Here is a 13,468-nt window from a genome sequence, read left to right on the forward strand (position 1 = left end):
TCCAATATGGATGTCCAAGTTCAAATTGCCTCTCATTATTGTAATTATAGGTTAGGTAAGAAACTTAGATACATTATCTTAGATGGAATATATTAGGTTTTCCAATTAAATTTCAACACTTGACTGCATTGATCATTAAGGTAAGACCAATGCTATCTTTTTTTTTTTTTTTTTTTAAATTTGTTTAATTAAAATATCAAATATTTGAATCCAATTGGAGAACATAATTTAAATAGTATAGAATCAAATTATAATAATATTACTATAGAAAAAAAGAATTCAAGTATTTTTATTTTTATTTTTTTTGAGAAAGAAAAAAGAATTCAAGTAGATAACTGTATTTATAATTCTAAAATCGTGCTGTATAGAGCTATATATATGTAAACAATATTGATTAATACGCTAGCTGTGTGGTTCATAAAACGATTCATTATACCATTACTTTTATCTCTCTCTCTCTCTCTCTCTCTTTATATTCTTAGGAACCAAACACACACAGAGAGAGTAGAGGTTGAATCAGGATGGGAGAATACGGAAGGCAAGAAGGTGTTTGGAAACGAGGGTGCTCCTTCGCAACACACAAATTTCTCCCCGATGAATCTTTTCGTAGCTGGGGAAACTATGTGAGGGCTCTGAAGGACACACCACATAGGCTGAAAGATCGAGTGCTGACTCGGTCGTTGGACGAGACAGAGTTTGTGGATATGAAGGCACGGAGCCAGCACGAGATGAAGAAGACGTTGACGTGGTGGGACCTCATTTGGTTCGGCATAGGAGCTGTGATTGGAGCTGGGATCTCCGTCCTTACAGGGCTTGAGGCTCAACAACATGCAGGACCTGCTGTTGTATTGTCCTACGTCGTTTCGGGTATCTCTGCATTACTCTCTGTTTTTTGCTACACTGAATTCGCCGTTGAGATCCCAGTTGCAGGTACCAATTCCATACTTATTATCTAGCTCATTATTTCCTTTTTCCATTTTCAAATTTTGTTTTAATCTATTTAATTTAAGGTTTGGTTTACTTCTCGTTTGTTTTTGAATTTGACATTTTGGTGTGTTTGGAGTTTGGACTGAAAAATTATTGTTGAAAATACTGTAAATAAAGATAAAAATTAATTGAAATAGTACAGTAGAACCTATAAATAGTACCAAAAAGTGTAGTGAAACCCATAAATAATAGCAAAAATAAGTTGAATAGTGAAATAATTTTTATTTTCATTTCTAACCCAAATGCACACTTTGTTAGTTAATGATTGACGTGAAAGTTTCTCATTAAAATAACAAAGGATGTCCCATCAAAAAACAAATGGAGGTAAGCCAGACTCTTATTTATTTATATTACTAGTATCATGATTATCTATCAAGTTTTAATGATTTTTTTTTTCAAAAAACAAAAAAAGTTTTAATGGTCATTTAATTAGGCACTCAACATAGGTTTTTTTTTTTTTGGGAGAAGGGGCAGTTAACATAGGTGATTGCCTTATATATTATATTTTTTTAAAAAAAAATTATGTCCTCAACTTTTTCACAACAAATTCTAAGTAGTAGATTGTTATTAACTATTACTGGTAGGCAAAAATGTAATTTCACTAGTAAGTTCAAATTTGAACCAGTAACAATCTACCACTTATTTTTTTTATTAGTGAGATGTTAAATAATGCCCTAAAGGCATTGATTTTGGAACTAGTTTTAGAAATATTTTATAGGAAAATGATAAATAATTAATTTTGTTGACATCTTTTTATATTTCCCACCAAAGTGTTGTTAAAACTTTCCTAATATGATTTATTAACAATTACCCTAAGCATCATGACCCATTTTATTATTAAAGTATTGTGAAAATGTTGTCAACATTAACTTCCATATATAATTGGCTAATACGTAGGAAATTAAAGATTTGGCCATATAGCTTCGATTTTAATTGTTTTTTTTTTTTTTTTTTTAATCAAGGAGGGGAGTATCTATACTATTATTTAAGGAGCTATCCCTGTTTGGATTCCTCATTTTTTTTTGTTCAAAAATGCCTCTACACTCCTATGTTTAAGTAGAGACAAAACTAAATGACAATTTGGTAAAAATACAACTCTAACTTCCACTAAAACATTACCTACAAAATAGGGTTACTCTCTTGTTAATTTTCAAATTGCTTTATCCGCTTATAAATTAGATTCTCAAAATAAAAATTATATATATAAAATAAAAACACAAATTTTTGTTTTGCTAGACCACTAAAATAAAATTTTAAAAAAGTCTCATCGCACGCGCAAAGCACATGTGATGAGGCTAGTATTTTTGGATATGTTTAAGCTTTAGCCGTATCTATTGGAGGTCAGTTCAATGCTCTACAGATAGAGCTTTATTTATTTATTTTAGGGGGTGTCAAGTATTTGGAAATGCATTTATTTGTTGATTTTTTTTTTTAACTTAATGATTGGAGAAAAAAATTTCTAACCCATTTTGTGACAATTTTTTCTTTTTTTCTTTTTTGAGAATTTTTTTGTGACAATTGATAAAATCATCTAGGTTTACTTTCAGTTATATATATGAAATTTTTTTTAACATTATATAACCTATTTAATAACTTATGTGGTTTTCAAAAAAATAAATAAATAAAATAACTTATGTGACTTACTTAAATAATACATGTAGATGATTTTATAAACTACCATTACATAAGATTCCTTCTAATTTCTTTGAAGGAAAACTTTATGCACATTTCCATTAAGTCATCACTTGAGTCCCCTTTTTAATTATGGACCCGATTAACGGTTGATCTTATGAAATTTGTTAATATATCATTTTAAGAAAGTTTCGATACCACTTTTATAGAAAATATAAAAAAACTAATAACATTCACTTGAGCTTTCTTTTTAATTACGAATCTAGTTAACGGGTGCTCTTAGAAAATTTGTTAATATGTTATTTTAGGAAAGTTTTAATATCGATTTTATGGAAAATATAAAAAAATAACAATAATTGAGTGCTCAAACTAAGTTTTTAGACCGAATTTTGGATATTGTTTTTAAGAAAGTTTTGATACCACTTTTATGGAAAATATTTTTTTTTAAAAAGTAATAATAATTGAGAGCTCAAAGTCTCAAACTAACATTTTAGACTGAATTTTGGATGTCGTTGTTCTTCAGTTTTTCTTTTGGATGAAAGTAAACTTTTTTTTTTTTTTTAACTCACTCACTTAGAAATATTAATTATTAGATATGCTTCCCCTGAAGCTATCACCTAAGACACCTCCTTTAACCAGACGTACCAACCCGCCTAAACTTTGAGTGTACAAATTTTTTTTTTCTTTTTATATTTTGTCTTAATGCATAATTTATATGGTTCTTGAATTTAAGAGTCAGTTTCTCAAAAAAAAAAAAATTAAGAGTGTCCTTTTCATGATTGATTAGTTAGAATTTTCTGTTGACTTCTAAATTTGGTTGCTCTTTTTTTTTCTTTTTTTTTTTGAGAAACAAACACACAAAAGAGAGGGAAAGAGATTCTAAATTCTAACGCAAAGACACACTACAACTCCATTTAAAAGCCACAGTAACTTTTAAGTGGGGGTGGGTAAATTTGGTTGGTCTTAACTTTTAAGTTGTTCCTTTCTCAACGTGAGAGCTCAAGAAACTGGTAGCTGTTTTTTTTTTTTTTTTTGAGAAAAGCTGGTGGCTTTTTTTTTTTTTTTTTTTTTAATATAATATGGAGTTTTGTAGTATGGACCATATATTTTTGAATTCTGTCACCACTCAATATATTATATTTAATCGCGTATAATTGTGAATATGCTTTGGATAAAGGTCCAAAAGCCGATTTTGAAATCCTAGTTTGTCATTATGAAATTGAAGTAATTTTTAGAAGTCCACACACAATTGGTCTTTTTCACAAGAATCGGAGGTAATCCATGCACATGCTAGACTTTTGTTTCGGCTCATGTGATTAAGTTCATTTTTTTAAAAGTTGAAGAAAAATACGCCCGTAAGTTTGTTAATAAACGTTGATATTCAGTGACATCTCTAGAAATTTCTTTTAGGGTAGTCACTAAGAAATTTAAATTATACAAAATCTAATAAAGAGATAACTTGAATATTTGATACAACTGTGAGTTAAGTTGCCAAAGAGAGCAAAATTGTTGCAACTATAAAGCCAAAAATAAAGAGTATAACTATCATCACCATCAAGAAGAACTCACAATATTTTTCTTGGTACCATTTTTTAAAGAAAAATGAAATTAGAGATTATTTTTCTTAAATAGTTTAAATGAGCTACCAATTTGAATAGTTAGCGATTTTTATCTTTTTTTGTTGAATGATATGTTCACTTGTTGTTGTTTGATCTTATATTGTTTTTGCTTGGTTTGTGTTTGCTATTATTTGGGCTAATATTTATTGTTGTTATTTAAATTTTTTTTTTAATTTTATAAAAGTGATTAAGGATTATGTTTGAGGGACATAACTAATTTTGGAATAATGTTACATCCACAATATTTTTATAATAAATCTTATGCAGAAAGTTATTATTGATGGGTAAAAAAATAATATCAGTATTTGACCCAAATTAGAACCAACAACAGCTTACCACATTAGATTTGTTGTGAAATTATTGTGAAAATGTTGTAAGTATAGCATTACTCCTATTTTTATTGAACCCAAATTTTTGTAATTCTCAAGTTAGAATGTTCAATATTTTTATTAGGGTGATCACAATAGGTTAGTTTAGTATATAATATATTTTTAGCAAGTGTATATATACATTTTATTTTATTTGCAAGCTAGGTCAGTCAAGCATATATATATATATATATATATATATATATATTTTTTTTTTTTTTTTTTTTTTTTGGCATGTGGAGCCGCCAGTGTTGAAATGGACATAATAATTTACACGAAAAGAAGGATGTGTCCTGAAAATAAAGCTGGCTTTTACGTAAATGACTCTTGTAAAGAGGGTTTTTGTGATGAATGCTAAAACAAAATAAGGTGTAATTTAGGTTTATTAATAGTGTGAAATGCTTGTGTCTGCAATTAGCCATGTTTAACCAAAACAAAAGAAGTAGAGAAAGAAAAAGCTTTCAACCTTTTGATTGAAAAAATCTAATAATTGATTAAGTAGGTAATTAGAATGAGAAAGTTTACGGACACAAAGCAATCTATGTTGGGCTTTGTGGAGTCTAGTTTTGTTTTATCCGGTTTGATGACCCGATCCGACCCGTATAATGTTGCGTGGTTTTTTAATGAGAGATTCACTGAGGCTTAGTCCATGGAGTGGAGGCTTGGGCCGATAGGCCCAAGCCGAAGCGCTCATGGACAAGCCTCTTGGGGGTCTAGAGGCAACACCCCTGGGAAAAATTTTTGGGCCCGTTTAGCCCATTGTGGAACCGCCTTTTGTAATTAGGGTTTTTTAGTGTGGTATTGTTGCCATGTTTTATATAGAGAGAAAATATTGTAGCCGCAAGTTGTACTCAGTATTCTTCCTTGATAATAGTGATATCCTTGCAACTCCGTGGCCGTAGGCAAATTGCCGAACCACGTAAATCTTGTCTTGTGCGTGTGACTGTTTTTCTTTGGCGTGTGTTTTCTCTATTTTTTTTGTTTCTCACAGGTTGGGAATTTGGCTTGATTCCCTACAACTAGTATCAGAGCCTAGGGTTAGGTTTGAGTGGAAGCAACGGCAAAGGAAGCAGGAAAGGCGTCTGGAATAGAAAAGTTTGATGGCACAGACTTTGCGTATTGGAGGATGCAGATTGAAGATTATCTCTATGGGAGGAAATTGCATCTGGCTCTTTTGGGGACAAAACCTGAGAGTATGAAGGCTGAGGAATGGGCGCTTCTTGACAGAGAGGTTCTAGGAGTTATTAGGTTAACTCTGTCTAGGTCTGTTGCATACAATGTTGTAAAGGAGAAGACCACAGCAAATCTGATGAAGGCTTTGTCCGGTATGTATGAAAAGCCGTCCGCAAACAACAAGGTGCATCTAATGAAGAAATTGTTCAATTTGAAGATGGCAGAGAATGCTTCTGTAGCACAACATCTGAACGAATTTAATACTATCACAAATCAATTGTCGTCTATAGAAATTGATTTTGATGATGAGATTCATGTTTTGATTGTTTTGGCTTCTTTGCCAAACAGTTGGGAGGCAATGAAGATGGTAGTAAGCAATTCTATAGGAAAAGAAAAGCTGAAGTACAATGACATACAAGATTTAATTCTGGCTGAGGAGATTCGCAGAAGAGATGCAGGCGAAACCTTAAGATCTGGTTCGGCCCTAAACCTTGAGACAAGAGGCAAAGGTAATGACAGAAATTCAAACCGGGGCAGATCAAAATCCAGAAATTCTAATCAGAACAGAAGCAAATCTAGACCAGGCCAACAAATACAATGTTGGAACTGTGGGAAAACAAGTCACTTTAGGAATCAATGTAAAAGTCCTAAAAAGAAGAATGGAGATGATTCTGCTAATGTTGTAACAAAAGAGGTACAGGATGCATTACTTCTTGCAGTAGACAGTCCACTTGATGATTGAGTTTTGTATTCAGGAGCTTCATTTCATACCACTCCACACTGAGAAATCATACAGAATTATGTTGCAGGTGATTTTGGTAAGGTGTATTTGGCTAATGGTTCAGCCTTGGATGTTGTAGGTATGGGAGACATCCAGATATTGTTGTCCAATGGATCTGTTTGGTTACTGGAGAAGGTTCGACATATTCCTGACCTAAGGAGGAATCTGATTTCTGTTGGACAACTTGATGATAAAGGGCATGCAATACTATTTGTTGGTGGTACTTGGAAGGTTACAAAGGGAGTTAGGGTATTGGCTCGTGGAAAGAAAACTGGTACTCTGTACATGACCTCAAGTCCAAGAGACACAATTGCAGTTACTAATGCAAGTACTGATACAAGCCTATAGCACCGCAGACTTGGTCACATGAGTGAGAAAGGGATGAAGATGCTGTTGTCAAAAGGAAAACTACCAAAATTGCAGTCCATTGATTTTGACATGTGTGAAAGTTGCATCTTAGGAAAGTATCTCAAGTCCAAGAGACACAATTGCAGTTGCTGATGCAAGTACTGATACAAGCCTATAGCACCGCAGACTTGGTCACATGAGTGAGAAAGGGATGAAGATGCTGTTGTCAAAAGGAAAACTACCAAAATTGAAGTCCATTGATTTTGACATGTGTGAAAGTTGCATCTTAGGAAAGTAGAAAAATATGAGCTTCTTGAAAACTGGCAGGACACCGAAGGCTAAAAAATTGGAGTTAGTACACACTGATTTGTGGGGGCCTTCTCCGGTTGCATCCCTTTGAGGTTCAAGGTACTACATCACTTTTATTGATGACTCAAGTAGAAAGGTATGAGTTTATTTTCTGAAAAATAAATCTGATGTATTTGAAACTTTTAAGAAGTGGAAGGCCATGGTTGAGACAGAAACAGGTTTGAAAGTAAAATGTTTGAGGTCAGATAATGGAGGAGAGTACATAGATGGAGGGTTCAGTGAGTATTGTGCTGCACAGGGAATTAGGATGGAGAAGACCATTCTTGGGACACCACAGCAAAATGGTGTGGCTGAGCGCATGAACAGAGCTCTCAATAAGCGTGCTAGGAGTATGAGGTTGCATGCTGGACTACCAAAAACTTTTTGGGCTGATGTTGTTAGCACTACAACTTACCTGATAAACCGATGACCATCAGTTTCCATGGAGTTCAGACTTCCTAAGGAGGTTTGGAGCGGTAAAGAGGTAAAGTTTTCACATTTAAAAGTTTTTGGTTGTGTTTCTTATGTTCATATTGATTCTGATGCTCATAGTAAACTTGATGCAAAGTCTAAAATATGTTTTTTCATTGGCTATGGTGATGAGAAATTTGGCTATAGGTTTTGGGATGAACAAAATAGGAAAATCAGCAGAAGTAGAAATGTGATATTTAATGAACAGGTTATGTACAAGGACAGGTCAACTGTAATGTCAGATGTTACAGAGATAGATCAAAAGAAATCTGAGTTGGTTAACTTAAATGAATTGACTGAAGGTACTGTCCAGAAAAGGGATGAAGAAGATAGGGAGAATGTAAATTCATAGGTAGATCTGAGTACACCTGTAACTGAAGTCCACAGATCTTCCAGGAACATTAGACCTCCACAGCGTTATTCACCCACTCTAAATTATCTCCTGTTAACTGATGGTGGTGAGTCAGAGTGTTATGATGAAACCTTGCAAGATAAGAATTCAAGCAAGTGGAAGTTAGCCATGAAGGATGAGATGGATTCCTTGTTGGGGAATCAGACATGGGAACTAACTGAATTGCCAGTAAGAGAGAAGGCTTTGCACAATAAGTGGGTATATAGAATAAAGAATAAGTATGATGGTAGCAAACGTTACAAGGTCAGATTAGTTGTTAAAGGATTCCAGCAGAAGGAAGGCATTGACTACACAGAGATATTTTCTCCAGTTGTGAAGATGTCAACAATCAGACTGGTACTAAGAATGGTGGCTACAGAAAACTTACATCTTGAGCAGTTAGATGTGAAGACGGCATTCCTTCATGGTGACTTGGAGGAAGACCTTTACATGATTCAGCCGGAAGGGTTCATTGTTCAGGGGCAAGAGAATCTAGTCCGCAAACTGAAAAAGAGCTTGTATGGCCTAAAACAAGCTCCAAGACAGTGGTACAAGAAATTTGACAGTTTTATATGGAATTGGGTTCAAGAGATGTGAAGCTGATCACTGTTGCTATGTTAAGTCTTTTGACAATTCTTACATCATATTACTATTGTATGTGGATGATATACTTATTGCAGGGTCTAGCATTAAGGAGATTAATATTCTGAAGAAGAAATTGTCCAAACAGTTTGCAATAAAGGATTTGGGAGCTGCAAAGTAAATCCTTGGTATGAGAATCATTAGAGACAAGGCTAATGGTACATTGAAGCTTTCACAGTCAGAGTATGTGAAGAAAGTTCTCAGCAGGTTCAACATGAATGAAGCTAAACCAGTTAACACACCCTTGGATAGTCATTTCAAACTAAGTAAAGAACAGTCACCGAAGACAAAAGAAGAAAGGGACCATATGAGCAAGGTGCCTTATGCCTCAGCTATTGGCAGCTTGATGTATGCTATGGTGTGTACAAGGCCAAACATTGCACATGCAGTGGGAGTTGTGAGCAGATTCATGAGTAGGCCTGGAAAGCAGCATTGAGAGGCAATCAAGTGGATTTTGAGATATCTGAAGAGTTCATCAGATACATGTCTTTGCTTCATAGGTACAAGTTTGAAACTATAGGGTTATGTAGATGCTAATTTTGCTGGTGATATTGATAGTAGAAAGAGTACTACTGGGTTTGTTTTTACTTTGGGTGGTACAACTATATCATGGGTTTCAAATCTACAGAAAATTGTTACTTTGTCTACTACAGAAACTAAGTATGTTGCAGTAACTGAAGCTAGAAAGGAGATGATTTGGCTACATGATTTCTTAGATGAATTGGGTAAGAAGCAGGAGATGGGCATTCTACACAGTGACAGTCAGAGTGCAATCTTTCTTGCCAAAAATTCGACTTTTCATTCAAAGTCGAAGCATATACAAACAAAATATTACTTTATCCGTTATCTTGTTGAAGATAAATTGGTAATACTTGTGAAGATTTGTGGATCTAAGAACCCGACGGACATGTTGACTAAGGGTGTCACTATTGAGAAGTTGAAACTGTGCGCAGCTTCAATTGGTCTTCTAGCTTAAGGACAAAATGAATGAGTTGCAGGGATGAGGGATTGTTTCTTGGAGGATAGAGGTTTGATGTTGGTGATTGAACTAGTCTCCAAGTGGGAGATTTGTTGGGCTTTGTGGAGCCTAGTTTTGGGCCCGTTTATCCCATTGTGGAACCGCCTTTTGTAATTAGAGTTTTTTAGTGTGGTGTTGTTGCCGTGTTTTATATAGAGAGAAAATATTGTAGAAGCAGGTTGTACTCTATATTCTTCCCTGATAATAGCGATATCCTTGCAACTCTGTGGACGTAGGCAAATTGCCGAACCACATAAATACTGTCTTGTGCGTGTGATTGTTTTTCTTTGGCATGGGTTTTCTTTATTTTTTTTGTTTCTCACAGGTTGGGAATTCGGCTTGATTCCCTACAATCTGTAGACTAATAATATGTTTGACTTTTTTTTTCTTCTCCCCTTTTCTATCGAAGTTTGGCTCCTCAGACAATTAAAATGTAATGTTTTTTTATGAATTGAAAAAAATTACACATATTAATATATGCATGTGTATATATATATATATATATATATATATATATAACATGAGAACAGAGAAAATTCCTTTTCAAATACATAATTCACATGGATAAATTAAATTCAAGATAACCATGTTTATTACACACTTTTATCGCTCAAAACATATTATATATTTTTAAAAATTGTTTTATGTCATTCATTTGAATTATTCCATAGTTATAATAATTGGAAAATGGAGTTCTGAACCAGTTATAAATATCAGGAAATTTTAATTGAACTAGACATGTCTTGTGTTACCTTTTTTTTTTTTTTTTTTTTTTTTTTGAGAAACATGTCTTGTGTTACTTGAATGCTAAAAAAAAGGATAAAATACAAATAGTTTTGATTTAATACTTTCTTGATCATAGAAATATGGTCGATTTATTTGTTAATTGCTTGTTAATGGGAATTCATGACGACATCCTTTACCTTGACACATGCACGGTTGTACAAAAATTATGTGTCCAGCCCTTCAATAATCAGAACAAATTAACATATATGGTTAAATAATATGGCTAAGAGCATTCGCATCAGTTCGTGTAAATTTTCCGTCTATTTTACACGAAAAAACCTACTTTTTCTATTTTACACTACCACCTATATAAAACACCCACATCAGTCCTTCTATTTTACAAGATATTTTAATAAAATAATCACCTTTCTCATTTTTTTTATTATTTCGCTCAACTGCTATCCCTCTATACGCGCTCTCACTCTCTCTCTTTATTCATTTTTCCAGACCTCTCTCTCTCTATTCAGCCAAAAAAACAGAAAGACCTCTCTCTCTCTCTATACGCGCCCTCTCTTCTATCTCCCTCTCCCTCATATTTTCTGATTTCTCTCTCTCTTCTATCTCCATCTCGGTCTCTCTCTGTCTCATCTCTCTCCCTCTCGGTCACAAACCTATGCACATCATCAAAGCCGATCCACAGCTCCGATCATCATCACAGCTCCGATCCACAGCTCCGATCACCGATCCACAGCTCCGATCATCATCACAGCTCCGATCCACAGCTCCGATCATCATCACAGCTCCGATCCACAGCTCCGATCATCATCACAGCTCCGATCCACAGCTCCGATCACCGATCCACAGCTCCGATCATCATCACAGCTCCGATCCACAGCTCCGGTCATCATCACAGCTCCGATCCACAGCTCCGATCATCGATCCACAGCTCCGATCATCATCACAGCTCCGATCCACAGCTCCGGTCATCATCACAGCTCCGATCCACAGCTCCGATCACCGATCCACAGCTCCGATCATCATCACAGCTCCGACCAAGCGAGACCCACGAGCTCCGATCGTTCCGATAAGCACCGATCTGTCTCTTTTTTGTTTTTCCGTTTGGGTTTGTTTGTTTTTCCGTTTGGATTTTTTTTTTTTTTTTTTAGCAAGTATATCTCTGTGTTGGTTTAAGCAACGATCTGTCTCTTTTTTGTTTTTCCGTTTGGATTTGTTTGTTTTTCCGTTTGGGTATTTTTTTTTTAGCACCGATCTGTCTCTTTTTTTTTTTTTCCGTTTAAGTTTGTTTGTTTTTCCGTTTGGGGTTGTTTGTTTTTCCATTGAGGTCGTTGTGCACGGATAAGAGAGAGAAAAATTGGTGCGAATGGAAATTAATAAAAAACTAAATACACGAGCTACAGTGCCCGTGTAAATTTACACGGGTACTGTAGCTCGTGGAAAATTTTAGACGATTATGCATGATTTTAGCTGGACTAATGGAGTGAGTTTTTTGCTTTAAAATGTGTAAAAACGGTCAAAATGTGTATTTTACACATTTATACACAGTTTTGCAAGAGCTGATGTGAATGCTCTAAGCCAATAAGTTGCTTTCCTTCAGGTGGATCATTTGCCTATTTAAGGGTTGAGCTGGGTGATTTCGTGGGCTTCATCGTTGCCGGAAACATCCTACTCCAGTGCGTGATTGGTGGAGCAGCGGTTTCCCGTTCTTGGACATCCTACTTTGCCACACTCTTGAACCACCAGCCAAATGATTTCCGCATTGTAGCCCATAATTTATCACCAGACTACAGATACCTCGACCCCATTGCCATTGTTGTCTTGGCTACCATTTGTGTTATGGCTGTTGTGAGCACAAAGGGCTCCTCAATATTCAATTACATTGCCACCATCATCCATATTGTCGTCCTTCTCTTCATCATCATTGCAGGTCTTACAAAAGCTGACACCAAAAATTACAGTGATTTTGCACCATTTGGCGTCCATGGCATCTTTCAAGCATCAGCAGTGCTTTTCTTTGCCTATCTTGGATTTGATCTTATCTCAACTGTGGCTGAGGAAACAAAGAATCCCGGTCGGGACATTCCTATTGGTCTTGTTGGCTCAATGGTGATTGTTACATTGGTATATTGTTTACTAGCTATGGCACTATGCCTAATGCAACCATACAAAGGTATTGATGTAGATGCACCATTTTCTGTGGCATTTGAAGCCGTAGGTTTGGGATGGGCTAAGTACATAGTTGCTGCTGGTGCATTGAAGGGAATGACAATAGTTTTGCTTGGAGCAGCAGTGAGAAAAGCTCGATTTCTCACACATATTGCACGTACACACATGATGCCCCCATGCCTCGCCATTGTGAATGAGAAAACTGGGACTCCTCTCAATGCCACAGTGGTCATGCTTTTAGCCACGGCAGTAATTGCCTTCTTCACATCGCTTGGCATTCTCTCAAAGTTGCTCTCAATCTCCTCACTGTTTATCCTCATGCTTGTGGCTATTGGCCTTCTTGTGCGTCGATACTATGTTAGTGGGGTGACAACAAAAGCAAACCGTATCAAGTTCATTGTGTTTCTTGCCCTTATTCTTGGATCTTCAATTGGCACTGCTATTTATTGGGCCTCATCTACTGATGGTTGGATTGGGTACGCAATAACTCTACCAATTTGGCTCTTGTCAACTTTCGGGCTTCGGCTTTTTGTTCCACAGGCCAGGGAACCAAAATTTTGGGGTGTACCATTGGTACCATGGCTGCCATCATTATCAATTGCCATCAACATTTTCCTTCTTGGGTCTATAGATAAAAAATCGTTCGAAAGGTTCGGGATATTTACTCTAGTAATGATTGTTTACTATTTCCTTTATGGATTACATGCGTCCTATGACACAGCTAAGGAAGCTAGCAGTGCCAAACAGATGAAAAATGTTGAAGAGGGGGCCTTGAATTAG

General features: G+C 35.4%; 1 protein-coding gene across 1 annotated transcript; it reads left to right on the forward strand.

The window, feature by feature from the left end:
- The first annotated feature begins 521 nt into the window (after nt 1–521).
- Nucleotides 522–13,468, forward strand: LOC126728530 (cationic amino acid transporter 1-like). Its single transcript, XM_050434337.1, has 2 exons — nt 522–930; nt 12,120–13,468. The coding sequence occupies exons 1-2, from the start codon at nt 522–524 to the stop codon at nt 13,466–13,468; spliced, it is 1,758 nt and encodes a 585-aa protein (XP_050290294.1).

This window comes from Quercus robur, chromosome 5 (assembly GCF_932294415.1).
Source record: "Quercus robur chromosome 5, dhQueRobu3.1, whole genome shotgun sequence".
NCBI classification, from domain to species: Eukaryota; Viridiplantae; Streptophyta; class Magnoliopsida; order Fagales; family Fagaceae; genus Quercus; species Quercus robur.

Excerpts from the sequence above, each read along its gene's own strand:
- LOC126728530 (XM_050434337.1), top strand. The coding sequence starts at position 522 with ATGGGAGAATACGGAAGGCAAGAAGGTGTTTGGAAACGAGGGTGCTCC. Across the intron at positions 931-12,119 it reads CGTTGAGATCCCAGTTGCAG|GTGGATCATTTGCCTATTTA; the intron begins GTACCAATTCCA and ends GCTTTCCTTCAG.